The sequence below is a fragment of the Narcine bancroftii genome, chromosome 5 (assembly GCF_036971445.1).
Source record: "Narcine bancroftii isolate sNarBan1 chromosome 5, sNarBan1.hap1, whole genome shotgun sequence".
In the NCBI taxonomy this organism is placed as follows: Eukaryota; Metazoa; Chordata; class Chondrichthyes; order Torpediniformes; family Narcinidae; genus Narcine; species Narcine bancroftii.
The window spans coordinates 83,640,959-83,664,742 of record NC_091473.1 but is presented as its reverse complement, the minus strand read 5'-3'; the positions used below and the strand labels follow the sequence as shown (position 1 = coordinate 83,664,742).

The 23,784-nt window shown below is 40.9% G+C and overlaps 1 protein-coding gene across 4 annotated transcripts in view; it reads left to right on the top strand.

The window, feature by feature from the left end:
- The window catches only part of axdnd1 (axonemal dynein light chain domain containing 1), a 215,522-nt gene that overhangs the window by 116,634 nt on the left and 75,104 nt on the right, over positions 1-23,784 (top strand). For all 4 annotated transcript variants that reach the window (XR_011357692.1, XM_069938137.1, XM_069938136.1 and 1 more), the window contains exon 17: positions 6,752-6,965. Coding sequence is in view for 3 of the 4 variants with exons in the window: in XM_069938137.1 (XP_069794238.1) it covers positions 6,752-6,965 (214 nt within the window). In the remaining variant the exon portion in view is untranslated. The remainder of the gene's footprint in view (positions 1-6,751; positions 6,966-23,784) is intronic.

The window sequence follows — 23,784 nt, the reverse complement described above, 5'->3', positions numbered from 1 at the left end:
TAATATTGGAGAAGTAGGGCTCAATTCCTCAAACTTTCAAATATTTGTCTATCTCCACCTTAAATTCATCTAATGATCTGGCCCCCACCACCCTCAGGGCCTGAGAATTCTAGAGAGAATTGTTCATGACTCTCCCACTTGAAAACATCTCAGCATTTACCCTGTCAATCCTCTTACAATGTTTGTATAAGGTCACCCCTTGTTGTTCTAAACCAAGGATTACAGACCCAAACTATCTCATCTCTCTAGAAAGGGCAGTCTTCTCATCTCAGGATCTACCCTGATGAATCTCCTTTGGACTGCCCTCTAATGCTAATAAATTATTTCTTGGGTAAGGGGATCAAAATTGTGTGTAGTATTTCCTGATGTGGCATCATCCACATCCAGCACAAAACCTCTCTATTCCTAAACACCAACAGTTTCATAACAAGGGTCAATATGCCCAAGGAGTTTACAGAAGTACTGTGTGCAGTTCTGGTTGCCCTGCAAGAGAAAGGAAGGGTGACAATAAGTTGGAAGGGATGCAGAGGAGATTCAACAGGATGCTGCTGGGACTAAAGGGCTTGAGTTAGAACAATGGTTTATAAACTTTTTATTTGCACACACATACCACCTTCAGTAATCCCTTACAAATCACAGAGCACCTATGACATAGGGATTACTGAAGGTGGTATGTGAGTAGTGGTTCTCTTGCTCCCCAAAGTATAGAAGACTGGGGGCCAACTTAAAGGTTTATAATATCCAAAAGGGTATGGATTGATGCATGATCAGTTACACAAAGACTGAAGTTATTGGAAACTGAAGGCTTTTATTAACAAGAGAATGACAGCATCCTTTGTATCGTTGGCTCACATTGACCTGGACTTGCACTAGGGGCAGGCTGGGGGGAAAGGGGAGGAGTCACGGGCCAGCCAGTGAGAGCAAGGTTGAGCATAAAAGGCCACATAATTTACATGCAATAGTGGTTTCACCACATTCACCCCATCTTTTAAAAAGAAGTCCCGGGGGCTGTGCGGGAGGTGTGTGGTACAGTCAGGTGACCTCACAAGTTCAGTCTGTCCGGCAGCCTCCTTTGGTGTTGTGACCAGTCTGTCCTGGTCTGGGGGTCTGTGGCAGTCTCTGCCGGCTCTGATTGATTAGTCTCGGCTGGCCCGTCTGGGGCACTTGGTTGAGTTTGGAGGATGGGGGCATGTGTGTCAGTTGCCGGGTTGGCTGGGATGGTGGGGGTAGGGAATTGAGGTCCCAGAGACCTGGGGGGTATACCTGTCAGCTGGTTGGGATGGGGAGGGGGTTGTCCAGATACTTCCACGTCTGCCAGATCCTGGATGGGAATACTATGTCTTCATGCCCATCTGGGAATGTCATGTAGGCGTACTGTGGGTTTGCATGGAGCAGCTGGATCCTCCCAACCAGAGGGTCAGACTTATGGGTCCTAACGTGCCTGCGAAGTAGGACCAGCCCCGGGGAATGTCAGCCAGGTAGGTAGGGTGGTTACCGACGCCAATCTCCTGGGGGATGTAAAGAGTCTTTTGTGTGGTGGTTCTTTGGTGGCCGTACACGGGAGGGACTGGATAGCATGGAGCGCCTTTGGGAGGACCTCTTGCCAGTGGGGGATAGGAAGGCCTTTTGACTTTAAGGCCAGTAGTACTGCCTTCCAAACTGTGCTGTTCTCCTGCTCCACCTGGCCATTCCCTTTGAGGTTATAGCTGGTGGTCCAGCAAGAGACAATGCCCTTGGACAGCAAATACTGATGCAGCTCATCGCTCATGAAGGACGAACCCCTATCACTGTGGACATAGTAGGGGTATCCGAAAATGGTATATTCACGATGGTAGCTGCAGTCATGTCCAGGCTGGGGACGGCAAAAGGGAACCTTGAGTACTCATCGATGATTCTGATGAAGTACACGTTGTGGTTCATGGAGGGTAGGGGTCCTTTGAAGTCCATACTCAGACGTTCAAAGGGATGAGTGGCCTTGATCATGTGTGACTGGTTGGGCTGGTAGAAGCACAGTTTGCACTCTGCACAGACCTGGCAATTTTTGGTAAGCATCCTGATGTCTTCGAAGGAGTAGGGGAGATTATGGGCCTTGATGAAATGAAAAAAAGTAGGTGATCCCTGGGTGATAGGGGTCATCATGCAGTGCCTGCAACCGGTTCATCTGTGTACTGGCACAAGGCCCCCGAGGGCTCATTGAGCTTTCCAGGCCGGTACAGTATGTCATAATTTAGGTGGAGAGCATGATTCTCCACCTCAAAATTTTATCATTTTTGAGGTTGTTGAACATGAAGGTGACAGCCTGTTGGTCAGTCAGCAAGATAAAGTGCTTACTGCTGAAGTAATGCCTCCAGTGCCGTACTGCTTCAACGATAGTCTGGGCCTCTTTTTCAATGAAGGGGTGCCAAATCTCTGGGCCTTGGAGGGTGCATGAAAAAAACACCACTGGTCTGCCCACCTTGTTGAGTATGGTGGCCAGGACAAAGACAGATGCATTGCTCTACACCAGGAACAGGATGGACTCGTCCACTGAATGCATCATGGCCTTTGCAATGCTGCTTTGATACGGTATAATGCCTCACGGGCTTCTGCTGACAGGGGGATAATCGTGGCTCTGATGTGGGGTCGGGTCTTCTCCGCATAGCTAAGAACCCACTGAGCATAATCAGAGGAAAAACCTTTTCAGGGCCTTGAGGCAGTGGGGGATGGAAGTTCTAACAGTTCTAATGCAGTCAGAATTGGGACTGATGACTCCATTCTCCACAATAGCCAGACAACATATGCTGAAGTCACACTTCCTTGTATTGTATGTCAGATTGGGGCGTTTCGTGGTGTGGAGGAATTTTTGGAGGTTCTTGTCATGTTCCTGCTGATCTTGGCCGCAGATAGTGATGTTCTTGAGGTATGGAAAAATGACCTGCAGCCCATGTTTGTCCATCATCCAATCCATCTCCCTTTGAAAGACAGACACTCCTTTTGTGACCCCAAAAGGGACTCTCAGGAAATAGTGTAGTCAACCATTTGCCTCAAAGGCGGTGTACTGGCATTCTTCAGGGAGGATGGGGAGCTGGAGATATGGGGACATAAGATATATGGTCAAGAACACTCTATATTGTGTGATCTGGTTCATCATGTCAGCTATGCAGGGCAGGGGATAAGCATTTAGCTGGGTGAACCTGTTGATGATCTGGGACTAATCTCTGATCATCCAGTGCTTCTCCCTACTCTTCACCACTGGGCTCTCCAAGGGCTTATTACCCCCTCAGCGAGGAGACACGTCACCTCTGATTTTATAAATGCCCTGTCCCTGGTGCTATATCGCTGACTTTTTGTGGCGATGGGCTTATAGTCAGGGGTGAGATTAGTGAACTGGGGCAGTCGGGGGGGGGGGGGGGGGGTGGATTCTGGAGTGTGGAGAGGCTTCATGTCGGATGTGGTGATTGGGTTTGGGGGTGCTGGTTGGCCCTTTGGGTTTTGGGCTGCTGATTGGCCACGTGGTGAGAGAGGGATGGGCAGTTTAAAACTGCTCATTACAGACTGTGAGGGGAGGGTGGGGGGCTCATCGTACTTCATGGTGATGCTCTTTAAGTTGCACTGTACGTCTAATCCTAGTAGGATGGGTGCACAGAGCTGTGGCAGTACTAGAAACCTAAAGTTACAGTGGACCGTACCTTGGACAGTCAGTGTTATAGTACAACTGCTAAAGACGTTTGCAGAGTAGGATTGGGACGCTAGAGAGACACCCCAAGAGAGTAGTGCTGTTCAGTGTTTAGGTGAATGAAGCTCTCTGTCAAATAGGTAAGCAGTGTGGTGCGACCATTTACCTGGATGTCCATCATGACCCTGGAGAGTTGATGTGGTCCGCATTGATTCAGGATCACCAATGCCAGCATCAGCTCATCGTCCGAGGAGATCTGTTGGCTGTTGGCAGTTGAGATGGTGGCCCTCATGGTCCACTTGTGGCCCTGTCATCATTCGCTGGAAGAGAAGAGGGAGAAGGCAGAAAGGACGTTATTGTGGTCGGTGATCTCAGTGGTGCACGGACATTCCAGGTCCCCGGAAGTGATGACAGAAGTGACTGCATCAAAGATGGTGGCCCCCGCTCACATGCAGTGTTGCTGGGCTTAGGAGGCTTGCTTAGAATTACAGACCTTTGTGAAGTGTCCCTTCTTCCCGCACTTGGAGCAGATGGCTTCTTTGGCAGGGCAACGTTTCCTTAGATGTTTGCCTTGCCCGCAGAAGTAGCACTTTGGGTGGTCGCTAACAGCAGCAGAGGTCAGCTCAGGATGGGAGGGGGCTTGTGATCCTGCCTCCCAAGATAGCGGCACCCATGTTCCCCATGAAGCAGCCACGTGCTTGCTGGAGAACAATTCAGCATTGCGGATGGCCACCTCCAAAGTGTTCGCCAGTTCAATGGTTTGAAGTAGGCTCAGTTTTTTCTGCTTGAGTAGCCTTTGCCTCACGTAATCGGAGCAGATGCCTGTTATACAGGCGTATCTGATCAGCAGGTGTGTGTGCTGTGCTGCACTCACAGCCTAGCAGTTGCAGTCCCTTGCAAGCTTCTGCAGTAATTGAATGTTTCCCCGGGTCGCTGCCTGACTGAATGGAGTATGTGACGCGCATAGACCTCATTCACTTGTGCGTCTCTGTAAGTCTGGCCGTCCCAGATCATCCAATAGACTCAGTGCCTGATGTACCAAAATAGAAGATGGAGCTTGCCTTCGTCATCTCGGATCACAGCTGCAGAGGCTGTGAGGAACTTTTCGAAGCAGTGGCTCCAGAGTGTGAATTTGTTGGATGCTTCGGGTTCTCTTGGGTCAATTTCTAGGTGGTCCAACTTCAAGTATTTGTCCACGTTCCGAGGGAAACAAAACCTTTCTAATAAAATTGATGCACAATCAATTACACAAAGACTGAAGTTATTGGAAACTGAAGGCTTTTATGAGTAAGAGATGAACAGCATCCCTTCTGTTGCTGGCTCACATTGACCTGGGCTCAAACTGGGGGCAAGGTTGTAGTATTTCAGCTTTTATGGGGGAGAAAGGGGAGGAGTCACATGCTGGTCAATGAGAGCAAGGTCAAATATAAAAGGTCATGTCATTTACATATAATAGTGGTTTCACCACATGGATAAAATAAGTTCCTCCTGACTTTCACCCAGGATAGATGATTCTAGAACTAGAGTCATAGGTTTAAGGCAAGGAGGAGAGATTTAAGAGGGATCTGAGAGGTAACTTTTTCACTCAGAGGGTGGTCCATTTCTGGAACAAGATGCCAGAGGAAACTATGGAAGTACATATGATTTCAACATTCTGAAGACATTGAGACAGGTATATGGATCAGAAGGGTTTGGAAGGATGTGGGCCAAATACAGGAGTAGCCCAGAAAAGAAACTTGTCAGGCATGGTTGAGTTTGGCTAAAGGGCCTGTTTTGTGTTGCATTGAGGGACATTATAAAAGTCTGGCATGCAATAGCATAATAGCATCTTAAAATTTAGAACGGAATCTATTTGTTTGATCTGCTCTTGAGCCACCACAAATGCATCACTAAATATTTTAGAAAAAAGAAAGACTTGCATTTATGTGGTGTCTTTCACACCATTCACAATATCTCAAAGTGCTTTGCAGTCAGTGAGGTTCATTTCACATAGAGGTGAAGAAGCCAACCTTAGCAAGCATCCACAAAAGCAAATTGTTTTCGTTGTGTTGAATGAGGAACAGATAATGACTAGGACACAACACCTCTGATTTACTTGAAAATACTGTGATGGAATACTATAAATGTAACATTTTAAATTTTCATTTGCAAGATAGTGCCTCCAATAGTGTACTACTGTCTTGATATGCCAGCACAGAATCTAAAGCCAGAGTAAGGTATTTATTGCTGTTTCTAAACATGATTTAAAAAGAAACTTAACAATTGTATAATACATTCATATTGTTAATATATTATTGTTCTACCTAGAAATATACTCAAAAGATTTTAATTTTCAAACTTTTATTCTTTTAGCACAGTGGTTTTTAGACTGCCCCATTAAACTCACATTCCATCTTAAGCAATCCCTATGCCATAAGTGTTCTATAATTAGTAAGGGATTACTTAAGGTGGTATGTGAGTTTAGGGGGGCTGTTTGAAAACAATTGCTTTAGCACATCCTAAACCTCTTTTCAACTTGAAGCTTGAAGCAATGGAATGCAAGAAATATGCCAATTCATTCATACATGACAGGATCCCATGCACTTCTAGAAAATAATTACCTTTTTCCTTTTGAGATTCTGCTTGAGGGATAGATGCGGGTGTGATTGTTCTTCTTTTGAAATGTGTCATGGTTTCTTTTACATCCATTGGAAGAAAGAAAATTCCTCTTAATATGTGAAAGCACGCTCCTCATGCTGAACAGAAGTGTTAGGCTATATGGCTTGCTAATGTCTCTAACTTGCACTTCAACTCATGACCTTATCAGAGTGTTTCAACTGAGACAAAGTCAGAACTGATATTTTGCCCTTTTGATAAATTAAAATGTTAACAGCTTTAATGTACCACGATAGAATCAAGTATCAGATAGTGCAATGAACTGAAAAACTTGTATTAATCTGCGAGATATAAATTTGATGGGCCCACTAGCAAAACAAATCTTCATTTTTTGCAAAATCTGAGGCTTCTAAATGCAATGAGATCACATTTCCATTTCAACAAATAATTAATATTGATGGTTAATGCTGCACAGAATTTTAACTGTGGTAATTTTAACAGGCACTGCTTGGCGTTTAATGAAGCTTCAGGATATGCTTGAATCCTGCCAAACTAAATACGACTGTACCAATCTGGAAGACAAAGGTTTGATAGAAAACAATTTGATGAAACTTTCAGAGATTTTCCCTGTGTTAATAAATCAACTGGAAGAGATAGTGAAACTGGCAACGACACAAAATGAGGAAGAGATAAAAATGAATCTCCCAGTTATCAGGTATTATCAATTATAGAGTATTACTACTTGAAATCTTGTCTTTGCTCTGAAGCAGTAGCTGTTTTTCTCTTCCTTGATACACCTGAATGTGTTGAGTATTTTTGGGATTTATTTCACATTTGTATTATGTTTATTTAAGTACTTATTTCAAGACCAAAGATGAGCTATTGTCTTGGGAAAATTAATGAAACCAGAAATTGTGTTCAAAACTTCTGGTAAAAGTCTTTAAATCCTAACAAAAGCAGAATTTAACTTAATGATTATAAGCAATTAAACATTTTGATCAGAAAATGCTCATTTCAAAATGCTTTCTGATGAAATCCCAGAACATCAAGGTGTCAAAATGAAATTTAACTTGGATATGAATTTTGATTCACTGCCTCTCTTTCCAATCAGTGAACAGTTCAGAATTGATGCCCCATCTGATGTCATAGCTTCCTCGATAAGTGGCCAGCTGAACATATTTGCAATAGGTCTCTTTTAGTTATTCATATAAATGTCCGGTACCGCACGGATGGCAGTCTCTTCAATCTGAGGCGCCTGCAAGCTCACACCAAGACACAAGATAAACTTGTCCGTGAACTACTCTTTGCAGATGATGCCGCTTTAGTTGCCCATTCAGAGCCAGCTCTTCAGCGCTTGACGTCCTGCTTTGCGGAAACTGCCAAAATGTTTGGCCTGGAAGTCAGCCTGAAGAAAACTGAGGTCCTCCATCAGCCAGCTCCCCACCATGACTACCAGCCCCCCCACATCTCCATCGGGCACACAAAACTCAAAACGGTCAACCAGTTTACCTATCTCGGCTGCACCATTTCATCAGATGCAAGGATCGACAATGAGATAGACAACAGACTCGCCAAGGCAAATAGCGCCTTTGGAAGACTACACAAAAGAGTCTGGAAAAACAACCAACTGAAAAACCTCACAAAGATAAGCGTATACAGAGCCGTTGTCATACCCACACTCCTGTTCGGCTCTGAATCATGGGTCCTCTACCGGCACCACCTACGGCTCCTAGAACGCTTCCACCAGCGTTGTCTCCGCTCCATCCTCAACATCCATTGGAGCGCTCACACCCCTAACGTCGAAGTACTCGAGATGGCAGAGGTCGACAGCATCGAGTCCACGCTGCTGAAGATCCAGCTGCGCTGGATGGGTCACGTCTCCAGAATGGAGGACCATCGCCTTCCCAAGATCGTGTTATATAGCGAGCTCTCCACTGGCCACCGTGACAGAGGTGCACCAAAGAAAAGGTACAAGGACTGCCTAAAGAAATCTCTTGGTGCCTGCCACATTGACCACCGCCAGTGGGCTGATAACGCCTCAAACCGTGCATCTTGGCGCCTCACAGTTTGGCGGGCAGCAACCTCCTTTGAAGAAGACCGCAGAGCCCACCTCACTGACAAAAGGCAAAGGAGGAAAAACCCAACACCCAACCCCATCCAACCAATTTTCCCTTGCAACCGCTGCAATCGTGTCTGCCTGTCCCGCATCGGACTTGTCAGCCACAAACGAGCCTGCAGCTGACGTGGACTTTTTACCCCCTCCATAAATCTTCGTCCGCGAAGCCAAGCCAAAGAAAGATAAATGTGGATATTGCAACATTAAGTCCAGAAATAATATGAATGATAAAACTTTCATAAACATTGACAATGTCTAAAATATGATTAATAGTGAAAACATTGACTTAAGCCAACAAATTTAAAACAACCAGTCCTTCAGATTTTCAATGCTCAATTTCCAAACTTGATATTCAGACCATAACCATATAACCGTTTACAGCACGGAAACAGGCCATGTCGGCCCTTCTTGTCCGTAGCGGTTCACTTGAATAACTCCGCTAGCTCCTCCGCAGACTCCTGAGGAAATAGAGGCTTTCTTCATGATGCCATTGGTGTGTTGCCTGGCATTAATCAGAACAATCCCCAAGTTTTGACTTTGGCCAGGTGGCTTGTGTCGTAGTCAGAGCTTACTCCTTGCAGTCTTTCTGCTTTTTCTTTTGTGCACCTAGAGCAGGGTCTGGGGGTGCATCTAATGCACTTGTAGGTTTCTGCATCGTTTAGCAGGCGCGCTGTTATTTTACTAGCAGCTTCAGTGCCCGTGGCCTTGGAAGGATCTGTCGTTTTGTTTTGACCTGCATAAAATTAAGTGTCCCCATCCCTTGTGAATAATGAAGACATTGTGGATATATAGAAAAAGGGTTTGTTTAAAAAATGATCAAACATGCTTAATGAAAACTTTTGAGCACAAATATATCAAAAACAATGTTTCGCACTCAGGAAAATTAGAAAACATGACATCATTTCTGTGGAAGATTGAAAAGACCTAATATCTCAAATGTGACCTCGCCCGTATTTTGCATTTCTGCATAATAGACTAATTGTTTGACATGTCCTGGCAGCCATAGATTGTACTCATTGTATTTATATAGTCCACATGAGGCAGATCCTTTAAAGTCTGATTTAAATAAATCAACAGAAGTATGTACTTCATGTTTTATGTTGATTGATATTTTGAAATAAAATCACAAAGGTGCAAAGGAGTTAAATGTCTCCAACTGCAGCCATTACAGTGGTAAGCATCAATGTTACCTGCATTCATTTTTTGTAAGCAACTTCTTTGATTTTTCTTCAATATCTGATCATGAGTAGTTGTCGACCTTCCGTGCGGCAAGTTTTTTGAGCGTTTATGTTATGCTTGCGTGAGTTATATAACCTACCTAGCTGAAAGTCATAAATTTCTTCTCCACTGTTCCAACTCCAAACTGAATTGTGCATTTATGAAATCAGCCATTATGTCCAGATTCCCATTCACGTTGCTTGTTGGATTTTTATCAAAACAGTTTAAGTCATTTCTCTTCAGTATATCACCCATGGAAAAGAGTTTTAGTCTCAGACAACTTGACAACAGCTTTAATTTTGAGCCTTTCACATGTAAAGCCAATGTTTGACCACCAAATTTTGACAGAAAGCAGAGTCTCCATCTTCTTTTCTCATTTTCCTTCTTATCTGGGGATGTGAGGCTTAATATATGAGGAGCATTTGTTGGTTCTGATTCTATACTTGCTGGAGTTTGGAAGAACGAAGAGGGATTTCATTGAAACTTGAAGAATATTGAAACTGCTAGATATAGTGGATGAGGAGAAAGTGTTTCTAGTTGTGGGAGAATCTGGGACCAGAGGGTACAGCCTCAGAATAAAGGCATGTCCCTTTAGGTCAGAAAACAAGAGAAATTTCTTTCATCAGAAGGTAGTGAGTTTGTGGAACTCATTGCCTCATATGGCTGTAGAGGCCAAGTCACTGGGTATACTCAAAGCAGAGTTGATAGGTTCTTGATTAGTAAGGGTGTCAAATGTTATGTGGAGAAGGCAGGAGCATGGGGTTGAGAGGAAAAATACATCAGCTATGATTCAAAGGGTGAAAAAGACTTGATGGGCGAATAGCCTAATTCTGCTCCTTCATTTTTAAAAAACTTTTTATTAATCATATTATAGTACATAATCAAGAAGGACTTTTAATGGCTGGCTCTGCCTCCCAGCTCCGCCCCCATCTGCTCACAAATAACCCTGGTTTCCTGTCTAAACCCAGCACCCTTCTGAAGACGACTGTCAGACCCTACTCTTATTTAAAGCTGATAAAAACATTTGTTCTCCCTCCTGTCATGAGAGCTTTTATTCATACTACAATTTTATTAGCTTATTCCCTAAACGATGGAAGCTGCTGACAGACCCTCTGTCCCCGATGCGGCTGAGGAGTTACGTACTAGCAAGACTGCTTCCAGGCCTATCTGAACATGACCAGAGACATATTCCACACCAATGAACTCAGGAAGTTTTCACGTTTCGAGGGTAGGAATGAAAAGGTATGCAGTCATCAGGGACTGCTCTAGATACAACACTGCCATCGAGGCATTGAAGGCTCAGTACCTGAAGTTGCAAAATGAAGTCCTAGTGAGGTACCAACTCGCTCTACCTCGCCAATGGCCAGGAGGCCATCCATGACTACCTGCTAGACTTGCCAAGAAGTGTAGGTATGAAGTGGCTAAAGGCCACATTCATGAGGAAGAACAGTTCCAAGACACTAGTCATGGGGGTCCGCTTGAGGTACATGAGGGAGCGACTGCTCGAGTCGTGAAAGAGGACTTGGCTAGCCATGTTGAGATGGCCAAATCATTGGAACAGGCCAAGCTCAAGAACAATGACATAGAAGCCAGTGAGCTCGATCACCCAGGTGAACCCTTCCAAGGACTGTCTGCTTCTGCTACCCCAGCCCTAATGGCTGCCGTTTCCCATGGTAGGGAGTGCTCCTGTGCTAGGGAGTGCTTTTTCTGCAGCAAGAGCCAGCATCCCTGATCTCGTTGCCTGGTTAAAGACTCAGTGTGTTCCAGCTATGGCAAGAAAGGACATTGGGCAAGGGTTTGCCACATGAGGGGAGACCTGGGGAACTCCACGGCCTGCACTGCTCCTGGATCTGATTCCAGCCCCAAGCCATCTTCCCCAAATTCACCCGAATCCACTTGCTGCGCTACACGCCGATGGTGGGTGGCGTGAGGAAATGATGCAAAAAGGCTCAGTGGCCATCTTGCAGCAATCTGAATTCACACTTGGTGCCATCATCGTCAGAGGAGGAAGGAGGGTGGCCATCTTGCAGCACCATGAGGTCAATGCCATCTTACCCATGCAGTGCAACCCAGGACAGTAGGGGCCACTTGAGTGAGGAGTATTGAGTCTCCATGGTCCTAGCCTCGATAGGTCTAGATCAGGACAGGCCTCACCAGCTCAGCAACTCCATAGTGACTGCGAAGGTAAACGGATGTCTAATTGACATGGGCTCCACTGAAAGCTTCATAGACTATTGGACTGTGAAATAGTACAACCTAAAGATGTATTCTTCCAATTATTGTATATTCCTTGCATCCTTTTCGCATTTTATGCATATTCAACAACATTGTATAGTGCACTTGTCGTTTGAAGAGGTGAAATTTTGTAAAATTCACCTGTATGTACTTGATGAATTATGTGCTCTGGTGTTGTTGGGTCTGGACTTCCTGTGTCACCTTAAAAGTGTGATTTTGGAGTATTCTGGTCCATTTCCCCCATAACGGTTTGGCATGGAGGGTTCCTAAAATCAGAACCCACATGCATCCCCTCCACACTTAATATCGACCCCCCCCCACCTCTCTTCCCAAGTCTGTCTCCAGACTGCAAACTACCAAGAGTAAGAGGTACAGCACAGCAGATCGAGATCTCATAAAGTTGGAGACACATCTTCTTGATGAAGGTATAATCGAACCTAGCACCAGCCCGTGGAGAGCGCAAGTGGTAGTGGTAAAAGGAGAAAACAAGTCCAGGCTAATAATTGACTATAGCCAAACTATTAATTGGTACAAACTCCTGGATGCATACCCCCTCCCTAAAATTTTGGGCATGGTGAATGATATTGCATAGTATCAGGCCTATAAGACCATTGACCTGAAAGCTGCTTGTCACCAGCTGCCAATCAGTTCCGAGATCCGTCCATATACGACATTTGAGGCTAATGGTTGTTTCTATCTATTCTGGAGGGTCCCTTTTGGTATTACGGGATTTCTGTCTTCCAGAGGCAGATGGACAGAATGGTGGATGAGTATGGGTTGAAGGCGACCTTCCCCTACCTCGATAATGTCACCATCTCTGGCCATACCTTGGAGGACCATGACGCTGACCTCCAGAGCTTTCTCCACGTGGCAAAAACCCAGAACCTCTTTATAACTCCAGCAGGTACAGGACTAAACGTCTGGCTATCCTGGGCTATGTGGTGGAGAATGGTATCATTGTCCCCGACCCCAATAGGATGCACCCTGTTAGAGTTCCCAGGACCACGAAGACTTTGAGGAGATGCCTGGGGCTTTTCTCATACTACGTCCAGTGGATCTCTCAATACGCTGATAAGGTTCGTCTTCTCTTAAAAGCCACTACTTTCCCCTTCTCAGCTGAAGCCCAAATAGCTTTTTAACTACCTCCGAAATCACAATGCAAAAGCCACCATGCACGCAGTGGATGAGAATGTATTTTCCAAGTGGAAAGCAATGCTTCGGATGTAGCCCTGGCCGCTATCCTTAGCCAGGCGGGCAGGGAAGTTGCATTCTTCTCTCGGACTTCAAGGCCGTGAGGTCCGCAACCCATCAGTAGAAAAGGAGGCTCAAGCCATTGTAGAAGCCATGAGGCACTGGAGACACTATCTGGCTGGTAGGAAATTTGTTCTTCTCATTGACCAGTGCTCTGTCACATTCATGTTTAATAATGTCAAGAGGGGCAAAATCAAAAATGAAAAAAACTGCTCGGTGGAGGATCGAGCTCTCCACCTACAATTATGACATTACATATCAGCCAGGGCCCCTTAATGACTCTCCAGATGCCTTATCCAGAGGAATCTGTGCCTCTACATACATTGGCCAACTGCAGTCTCTGCATAATGAGCTCTGCCATCCAGGGATTCCCCTAATGGCTCATTTTGTCAAGGCGTGCAATCTGCCCTACTCCATGGAAGACATCAGGGAAATAACCAAGTCTTTCCAGGTCTGCAAGGAGTGCAAGCCGCACTTCTACTGCCCCACAAAGGCACACCTGATCAAGTCATCCAGGCCCTTCGAACGGCTCAGTGTCGATTTTAAGGGACCTCTCCCCTCCACAAGCGGGTATACTTTTTTCCTCTCTATCACTGATGAGTACTCCTGCTTCCCATTCGCCATTCCATGTCTAGATACGTCCAGGTCATGTTCGGTATCCCAGCTTTATTCACAGCAACTGGGGCTTATCCTTTATGAGTGATGACCTTTATCAGTACCTGCTAGTGAAGGGCATTGCATCTAGCAGGACTACTAGCTACAGTTCCCCAGGGGAATGGGCAGGTTGAAAAGGTGAACACCACGGTCTGGAAGGCTGTCAAACTGCCCCTGAAGTCAAAAGCCCTCCCAGACTCATGCTGGCAGGAAGTCCTTCCTATGGCGCTCCATTCCATCCGATCGCTACTATGTACCGCAACCAATGCTATTCCTCACAAGCTCCTATTCAATTTTGAAAGAAGATCGGCATCAGGAACCACACTCCCAACCTGGCTCACCACTCCTGGTCCAGTCCTTCTCAGGAAGCATGTGAGGAGAAGCAAAACCGACCCCCCTCCCCGGTGGAAAGGGTAAAACTGCTCCATGCTAATCTCACGTATGCCTGTGGAGTACATGGATGGCAGAGAGGATACTGTCTCCTTTAGGGACCTGGCGTCTCCCGGAACAGAGGGTCCATTGCTTCAAGTGCCCTGCGAGCCACGGAGCTCATTCTCACCACCCCCAGTCAGGGCTTCGGGATCTGGTTCAAAAGGAATGTGCATCCCCCTCCACCATTGAGCCGAAGACCCAGCCCACCTCTCCTCCCTCAGGAGACCCAAGGAGTCCAAGGCCCCCAGTGCTCAGGCACTCCACCAGGATCTCCAAAACCCCAGTCTGCTTAAATCTGTAAATTTGTAACTAATTGTATATTTTTTATTCTTTTTCTGAATCCATTCAAAGACCCTAAATTCTGCAGGAAGAGGTGAATTCAGTGAACTGGGATTCACTGGTGGTTTGTTGTGTTAATGGCTGGCCCTGCCCCTATCTGTTCATATATAACCCTAGTTTCCTGCCTAAACCCAGAACCTTTCTGAAGACTATTGTGAGACCCTCCCCTTAGTTATAAGCTAATAAAAGTGTTTGTTCTCCCTCATATCATGAGAGCTTTTAATCGTGCAATAGGGGTTAAAAGTAACATTCACAAATTTGCAGATGACACAAAGCTGGGTGTCCGTGTGAAATGTGAGGTGGAAGTTATAAGAATGCAGGGTGTCTTGGACAGGTTGGGTGAGTGGGCATGTTGGCTTTCATAATAAGGGGGGTTGAGGATGGGAGCAAAGAGGCCCTTTGACAGTTATACAGGGCCCTGGTAAGATCACACCTGGAGTATTGTGTGTAGTTTTGGTTTCCAAGTTTGACGAAGGACATTCTTGCTAGATAGGGAGGGTAGCATTCATTCCCAAGATGGCAAGATTGGGTTCAGATTGGAAAGTTGCTTCGTTGCACACCTTCGCTCTGTCCACTACAGTGACATAGATCTCCCAGTAGCCAACCATTTCAGTTTTGTATCACACCCCCGTACTCCCATTTTCTGTCCATGGCTTAATGTACTATCCCACCAAGACCACTCACAAATTGGAGGACAACACTTGACTTTCTGTCTGGGCATTCTCTTTTTTTTATAATTTTTTATTTTTCACACAGTGAACCATATCAACCAAAATATGTGCAAATGTTTCTCATTAAATATACACAGTGGCATTTTTTCTCTTTTTTTTCCCCTTTCCCTCCCTCCCCTCTTCCCACCCCCCTCCAAAACCCATAAATATTCAACATATAAAATACAATAAAACCATAAAACAATATCTTCACACAAATGAAAATGAACAAGAAAAACGTGCCATCTATTTGTTACACACTGAATCAAGTCGTTTTGTCTTCCTATCATTTTAGGGGATGGAGGTCCGAGGCAAGCTCTGTCTGTCATGTTCCATGTAAGGTTCCCAAATTTGTTCAAACAATGTGACTTTATTTTTAAAATTATGTTATTTTTTCCAATGTACCATTGCTGTATTCTCAGGCTCTCTTCCATTTTCCAAGATGACATTATACATTTTTTTCCTACAGCTAAGGCTATCATAATAAATCTTTTTTGCACTTTATCCAATTTGAGGCCTAATTCTTTACTTCTTATGTTACTTAAAAGAAAGATCTCTGGAATTTTTGGTATGTTATTTTTTGTGATTTTATTTAATATCTGATTTAGTTCTTCCCAAAACATATTCACTTTCGTACATGCCCAAATTGCATGTATTGTTGTTCCCATTTACTTCTTACAGCGAAAACATCTATCTGATAATGTTGGATCCCATTCTTTTAATTTTTGAGGAGTGATATATACTCTGTGTAACCAATTATACTGTATCATGCGTAACCTTGTGTTTATTGTATTCTTCATAGTTCCAGGACATAACTTTTCCCATGCTTCATTTGTTATTTTTATGCTTTTCCCACTTTTGTTTAGGTTAATGGTTTATTTCATCATTTTCCTTATCTTGCAGTTTAATGTACATGTTCGTTATAAATCTTTTAATTATCATTGTGTCTGTAATCACATATTCAAAGCTGCTTCCTTCTGGTAATCTCAATCTGTTTCCCAGTTTATCCTTTAAATAAGCTTTCAGTTGATGATATGCAAACATTGTACCATATTTGTACTTCAACTGTTCAAATGTTCATAATTTTTTTCCCAAAAAACAATTTTCTATTCTTTTGATTCCTTTTCTCTCCCATTCTCTAAAGGAAAGGTTATATACTGTAAAAGGGATTAGTGGATTTTGTGTCAATAATAATTTTGGTATTTGGTAATTCATTTTTTTTCCTTTCTAAGTGGATCTTCTTCCATATATTAAGTAAATGGTGCAATACTGGTGAGCTTTTATATTGCACCAACTTTTTATCCCACTTATAAAGTATATTGTCTGGGCATTCTCCAACCAGATGGCATTAACATCAACTTTGCCAGTTTCTGTTAATCTGCTCTCCTCTTCCCCCTTTCTTCTCACCTTCCCCTTTCAAGTTCTCCTCCCTCCCTACACTTAGCTACTCGCTGCTGTCCCCTCTCACCCTTCTCCACCAATCATCTCCTGCCTTTACAACTAAATCTCCCCCCTCTTAATCTTTTGCAAAGATGCCTGCTGACATTTTTCCATACCTTGATGAAGGGCTCAAGCCCGAAACGTCAGTTATGTATTTTCACCTTTGCTATATAAAGGACGCTGTTTGACCTGTTGAGTTTCTCCAGCATTGTGTGTTTTTACTTCAACTACGGTGTCTCCAGATTTTCATGTTTTACCCCTGCTCTTTGTGATTTTTATAAATGATCTGGATGAAGAGGCAATTTCAGGCATACCTGCAATAACAAGTAATTTCTTATTCAGCATGGTTAAGGAAACATGCAAAAGAACAGTTGTTATTACTGAATAAAATATTAAATAAATTGATAGAGAATACTTGAGGAAACTTAATATAGATCTCTTTAAGGAAGGAATAGACTCCTAATGTAATATGATTTAGTATTAAAATATCCTATTGAGAGACAATTGTTTAATTCAAAAACCCAGTTTCATGTACATGGAGATAAATCAGGTAAATTATTAGCTGGACAATCAAAGGCAACTATGGCTAAAAAAACAGATTCCTAAGATTCGTAAAGGAGATGGCAATATTGTATACAATCATAATGAAATGAATAATGCAGTTCAGGATTTATATAAATCTCAGTTTTCTGATAATACCATAAGTATGGATAGATTCCCACAATGATTGAATATCCCTAAAATTTCTTCTAATAATCAACTTTTATTGGAAGCGCCAATATTGGAAATGTAAAATTTTAAAGCTATTTCCTCTCTTCAATCTGTCAAAGCCCCAGGCCAGGATGGTTATACTGTTGAGTTTTTAAAAATGCTTTGCTAACATACTGATACCTCAGTTGTGTAGGGTGTTTAATGGTTCTGTATCTTTTGGAACTTTGGTGCATACATTTTATGAAGCATCAATTAATTCCTAAGAAAGATAAGGATCCTTTAGATTGTGCTTCCTATAGACCAATATTGTTGAATGTTGATTAGCTATAAGATTGGAAAATATTCTTCCTCAGATAATTTCCACAGACCAAACAGGATTTATAAAGAATTGTATTCACATTTTAATATCTGTAGGTTAAAGAATATTATTTACTCTCCTTCGACTAAAATTCCGGCATGTATAGTATCATTAGATGTAGAAAAGGCTTTTGATAGAGTGGAATGGAAATAATTGTTTGAAATTTTGGAAAGATTTAATTTTTGTCCTGGTTGTATTTCAAGGATTAATTTGATCTATCATACTGCTGTTGCTGCAATAATTACTAATAATCAAAGATCCTCTTTTTTAAAAATTTGTTTCAAAGAACTTGACAGGGTTGTCCATTAAGTCCTTTCTTATTTAACCGAGCCTTGAAGCCTTTAGTGATAGTACTTCATGACTCAAGTGACATTCAGGGTATTAACAGAGGAGATGTAATTCATAAGGTATCTTTATACATAGATGATCTTTTAGTATATATTTCAGATCCTGAGAAATCCATTCCTTCAATGTGGTCTTTGTTTTCCCAATTCAGTTTTTTTTTCCAGAATATAAATTGAACAATTTCCACTGAATATACATGTACCCATCTCTGAGAATATACCTTTTAGAGTGGTTAGAGGGTTAATGATCACTAAAAAATTTAAAGATTTATACAAATTTAACTTTCTCCCTTTGATTGACTATGTGAAACAAACACATTCTAGGTGGTCTCCATTGGCCATAATTTTTGTATATATTTCAAGCAGTTCCAGTTTTTATTCCAGAATTTTTTTAAAATAATATTTACTCTAAAATTTCTTCTTGCATGTGGAATAATAAAAATGCTAGGTTGACTAAATTTCATTTACAGAAATTAAAGAAAGACAGCGGTATGGCTTTACCTAATCTTATATTTTATTATTGGGAAGTTAATATTCAATGTATTATTTTCTGAACATATTATTCTGACAAACCTAAACACCCTCATTGGACAGATTTGGAATTGAAATCTGTACAGAGATATTGATTAGCTTCCTTATTGGGAGCTGGATTTCCTTTTCAATTTCTTTTTTTTTAAACTTTATTTAAGATTTTATAACATGAATAACATATAGGATTACATTAAAAAAAATTAAGAATAAAATAATAAAATTACAATACAGTATCCGTAATCTAAATAAACTATACCCTCCCCAATAATTATTACACATTAATAACCCAACTCAAATTAGTCCAACCCCCCCTTTCCCCCCCAAAATAAAGAGTGAAGAATTAATAAAGTTAATGATATATGTGAGAAAAAAAACCCACTTACAAAAAAAAAACAAAAACATAACCGATTAAAATACTAACAAAAAGAAAAGTAATTAATACTAAAATATCAGACTTAAAAAACATATTTAAATCAAACTTAAATGCATATATTTAACAAACGGGGTTAAGATGAAACATATAGTTAACTCAAACTTAATATAAAAAATTAGTAAAGTTAGTAACATTATCTATCAAAAATTCTTAAACAATAATCAATTCTTAAAAAAAATTGTAGCATGAAAAAAAAGAAAAAAAAACTTTCTTTATAGAGATAAACATTCACCAAATATCAACTAACTTCACATCTATCATCATATTAGTCACATAAACCACCATCTTAAAACAAAATTCAAACCTCATTAAGCATTGTACAATTCAATTTTAGTACTCTTCCACCATTTTTCCCTTTTACTCTTGAATAGTTATCCAATAAAAGCTCCAATACCACATTTAAATATCCCCAATCATTACGTTAAAATTCAGATATCCAAATAATAAAAACACATCTACAATAAAATCTATATCTTCAACAAATGGAGCATAAACCACAAACAAAATTCAAGCCTCATTAAGAATTGTACAATTCAATTTATAACTTTCACCATTATTCCCTTCGTTCTATAACTAAAATAGCAAAATAATATACACCAGAATTACCACTCCTTTCACCTTAAAGTTAAAGAAAAAATATAAAAAAAACTTATCCATCCCATTCACATTTAAATTTCAAATATTCCTTATCTACTGAATAAACTTTACAAAAAAAACCACATCAATTTTTAGTTTTTTAAACAATCAAATAATTTCTTATGCTTTTTTTAATATTTTAAACAAAAAAAAACCCCTTCACTCTTTAATCTAATAATACAAAAAAAGGAAAAAAAACGGGTAGGAGGTTAAAAATACCCCCTCCCGTCTAAACCGCGCAATGCGGTAACTCCCCAAAAAAAATGGGTGTGAGATAACTCACACGTAGCAGATGACTTTCAGGAAATAGAGCCTATCCAGTTCTCTCTCCCAACTCTCACTTCATCTTAAACTAACATCATCATTATTTAATATTCCTTTTTTTAAAAAAAAACATTAGAAAAAACTCTTTTTTTAATCAGCTCCAACTGCCGAGTCACCATGACAACCATTCCTTCTTGGAGCACGGCTCTTTTCTTCCATCTCTTGTCTCCTTAGAGATCGCGGCGGACTATGTCTCTGTTGAAACTGAGTAATTGGCAGCTCTTGAGCAAATGCTATAGCTTCCTTTGAAGAATCAAAGAACTTTGGTTGGCAACCATCTTAGAAAACCTTCAAAACAGCTGGATATCTAAAGGTTGCCTTGTAACCTTTCTTCCACAACAACTCTTTAGCAGGATTGAATTCCCGTCGTTGGAACATAACTTCTTGACTCAAATCCGCATAGAAGAAAACTCGATTATTTTGAATCATCAAGGTTGATTTTCTCTGTTGTGCATTTCTAATAGCCACTCGTAAAATTATTTCTCTGTCGTAATAATTCAAGCAACGAACCAAAACAGGTCTTGGACTTTGACCTGAAATAGGTCTTCTACGCAAGGCTCTATGAGCACATTCCAGTATTATACCTTCCGGGAAATGTTCTTGACCCAGCACCTGTGGAATCCATTCAGTAAAAAATTTTCTTGGGTCTGGTCCCTCCATACCTTCTGGCAAACCAATAATCTTTATATTGTTCCGTCTGGATTGGTTTTCCAAATAATCAATCTTTTTCACCAAATTTTTATTTTGAGTTTGTAAGTCTTCGACCCTTTTGGTCACATCAAAAACTTGATCCTGTATTTCGTCTATATCTTCTTCACACGAATTAAATTTATCTCTCACTTCAAGCTTAAAAGCTCCAAACTCAGCCATCTGTTGAGAATGTATTTTCACCAGAGTATTAAACCTAGTACCAAGTTCAGTCATAATCTTGGATAATCCCTGCATTGTATAAGATAATTTAGATTCAAGATTCACAAGTCGTTCATTCATAACGCCGTCAGATGCTACTGCACATGTGCGAACCTGAGTAACTCTTTGTTCTAAAGGCTGTTTGGCGCCCTCTTTAGGGGGCTCTACCGATGTAACATTGATCTCTACATCCAAAAGCTGTACCTCTCTCCTGGGATCCATTTCAGGCTGAGTCTCGATGTTTTTTCTGTAGGTAGGCTCCAAAACTTGAACTTTTAGAAAATGTAGTTTTTTGATGATCTGTTGTCGTTTTTTTTTACTCTTTTTCACCAATTGTACCGTCAGAAGTTAAATTAACAGCACTGAAGTTATCTAAACTTTTAAAGAATTTTAACGGTCATTTCTAGACAAAACAATAAGATAGAGTCAGGAGAGGACTGGAAGGCACGTCTGATCCTTACGCCATCTTGCCACGTCCCCCCTTTTCAATTTCTAAGATTAGTAGACATACCTTTAACCTAATACTTAAATATACATTATGGATTTGGTTTCAATTTTGCAAATTTTTTGATTTAAAATTTTTTAGTTTACCTAATACTATTTATCTCAACTATTTTTTCATCATCTATAATGGATCAAGCCTTTTCTTTTAGGAAAACCAAAGGAATTGTCTATATTTTGGATCAGTTTATAGATGGATATTTAATGTCTTTTGATACAATATCTAACAAATATAATATACCTAAGTCACATTTTTTTTTAGTTATTTCCAAGTTAGAAGTTTTTTGAATAAGATATTATCTAACTTTCGTACATCATATCAACCTGATTTGGTTGATACTCTTTTTTCATTTGGATCCTTCTCATAATGGTTTAATATGTAATATTTACAATAATTTATTAAAATTGCAATCAGTCCATAATGATGAAATTAGAGGAGCTTGGAACTTCAGTCACTTCTTCCAGAAAAACTTTGGGAAAAGATTTTTGGAATGGTTAATGCCTCTTCATTATGTGCTTGACATGTATTGATTCAGTTTAAACTGGTACATCGGGTTCATATGTCGAAAGATAAATTATCCAAAATTTTTCCTAATGTTAGTCCTATGTGTGATACATGTAAATCACAAGTGGCCACACTAATGCATATGTTTAGGTTTTTCTCTGTATTGGAGAAGTATTGGACAGATATTTTCAAGACTTTGTCAATTATACTGGGTATTACATTTTAACCTAATCCATCGATGGCTATTTTTGGAATTATAGTTCCAGAGGTGGGTTGAGTTCCCACTTCAGCGCATCAGGTTGTAGGCTTTACTGCACTGTTGGCCAGAAAAGCCATTTTATTTAAATGGAAAGATTCTAATTCACCTACTTTGATGCAATGGTTCTCTCAAGTTATGTCACGTTTAAGTTTAGAAAAAATTAGAAGTTGGACTTTTGATACCTCTGTTAAGTTTGAAGAGACTTGTCATTCTTTTCTAAACTATTTTCATACAAGTTCATTTGTATTTTAACTTTACCTACCAGACTGTTTTGGATTTCTATTTTTTTTTTATTGGCAAGGATCAGATAAATAGTTTGTATTGATCTGTTATAGTCAACTCTCATTTTAGGTTTCCCAGGCTTTTTTTTGGTAGGTTAGATAAGGTTTTAACAATAATTTTTTAAATCTTTTTTTTAAATATTTCAAATTGAGGAGAGAGGGAAAATACTGTTTAATATGTTATGATGTTATATGTTGTATTATGTATTGCAATATATTGATGTTTCTGTATTCTATTCTCCTCAGGTATTGTTTACTTAATGTTTAATAAAAAAAATTGAAAAAGAAAGAAGAGGCGGAAGGGTGGGTCATTAAGTTTACGGATGATATGAAGGATGGAGGAGTTGTGGATGGAGTTGAAGGTTGTCGAAGGTTGCAAGAGGATATTGGCAGGATGAAGTTGGGCAGAAATGTGGCAGATGGAATTCAATCCAGATAAATGTGAGATGATGCATTTGGGAAGAACAAACCAGAAGGCTGAGAACAGGGTTAATGGTTGGTTACTTAAGAGTGTGGATGAACAGAAGGACCTTGGGGTTCAAATCCATACATCCCTCAAGGTTAACACACAGGTTGATAAGATATTTAAGAAGGCCTATGGGATGCTGGTGTTCATTAATAGGGGGACTTGAGTTAAGGAGTGGAGAAGTCATGTTGCAACTCTACAAATCTTTGGTGAACCACACTTGGAGTATTGTGTTCATTTCTGGTCTCCTCATTATTGGAAGGAAGTGGAAGCTATGGAGAGGGTGCAGAAGAGATTTACCAGGATGTTGCCTGGATTGGAAATCAAGTCTTATGAGGCAAGGTTAGCAAAGCTAGGCCTTTTATTTTTGGAGCATAGAAGGATAAGAGGAGACTTGAGAGAGGTCTACAAGATGATTAGAAGCATAGATAGGATGGACAGCCAGCATCTGTTTCTCAGGCAGGAACAGCAAACATCAGGGGACATAAGTACAAAGTTAAGGGAGGGAAGTTTAGAGGAGAAATCGGGGTTAAAATTTTTTACACAGAGATTTGTGGATGCCTGGAATGCCTTGAAGAGTGGAGGCTGAAACATTAGGGGCTAATTAAAACATTACGGTTTTAATCATACCTAATTGACTCATTATGTGCACAATTTCATAACTCCACAGGAAATGGGCCAATGACAATTTTTCTCAAGCAAAATATTTCAGTAACAATTGGGTCTAGAGCAGTGGTTCTCAACCTTCCCTTCCCACTCACATACCACCTTAAGTAATCCCTTGCCACTTATGGCATAAGGAATACTTAAAGTTGAATGTTGCCCACCCCGGTTTAGTTTAAAAAAGATATATATATGGGTTAGCACAACATAGAGGGCTG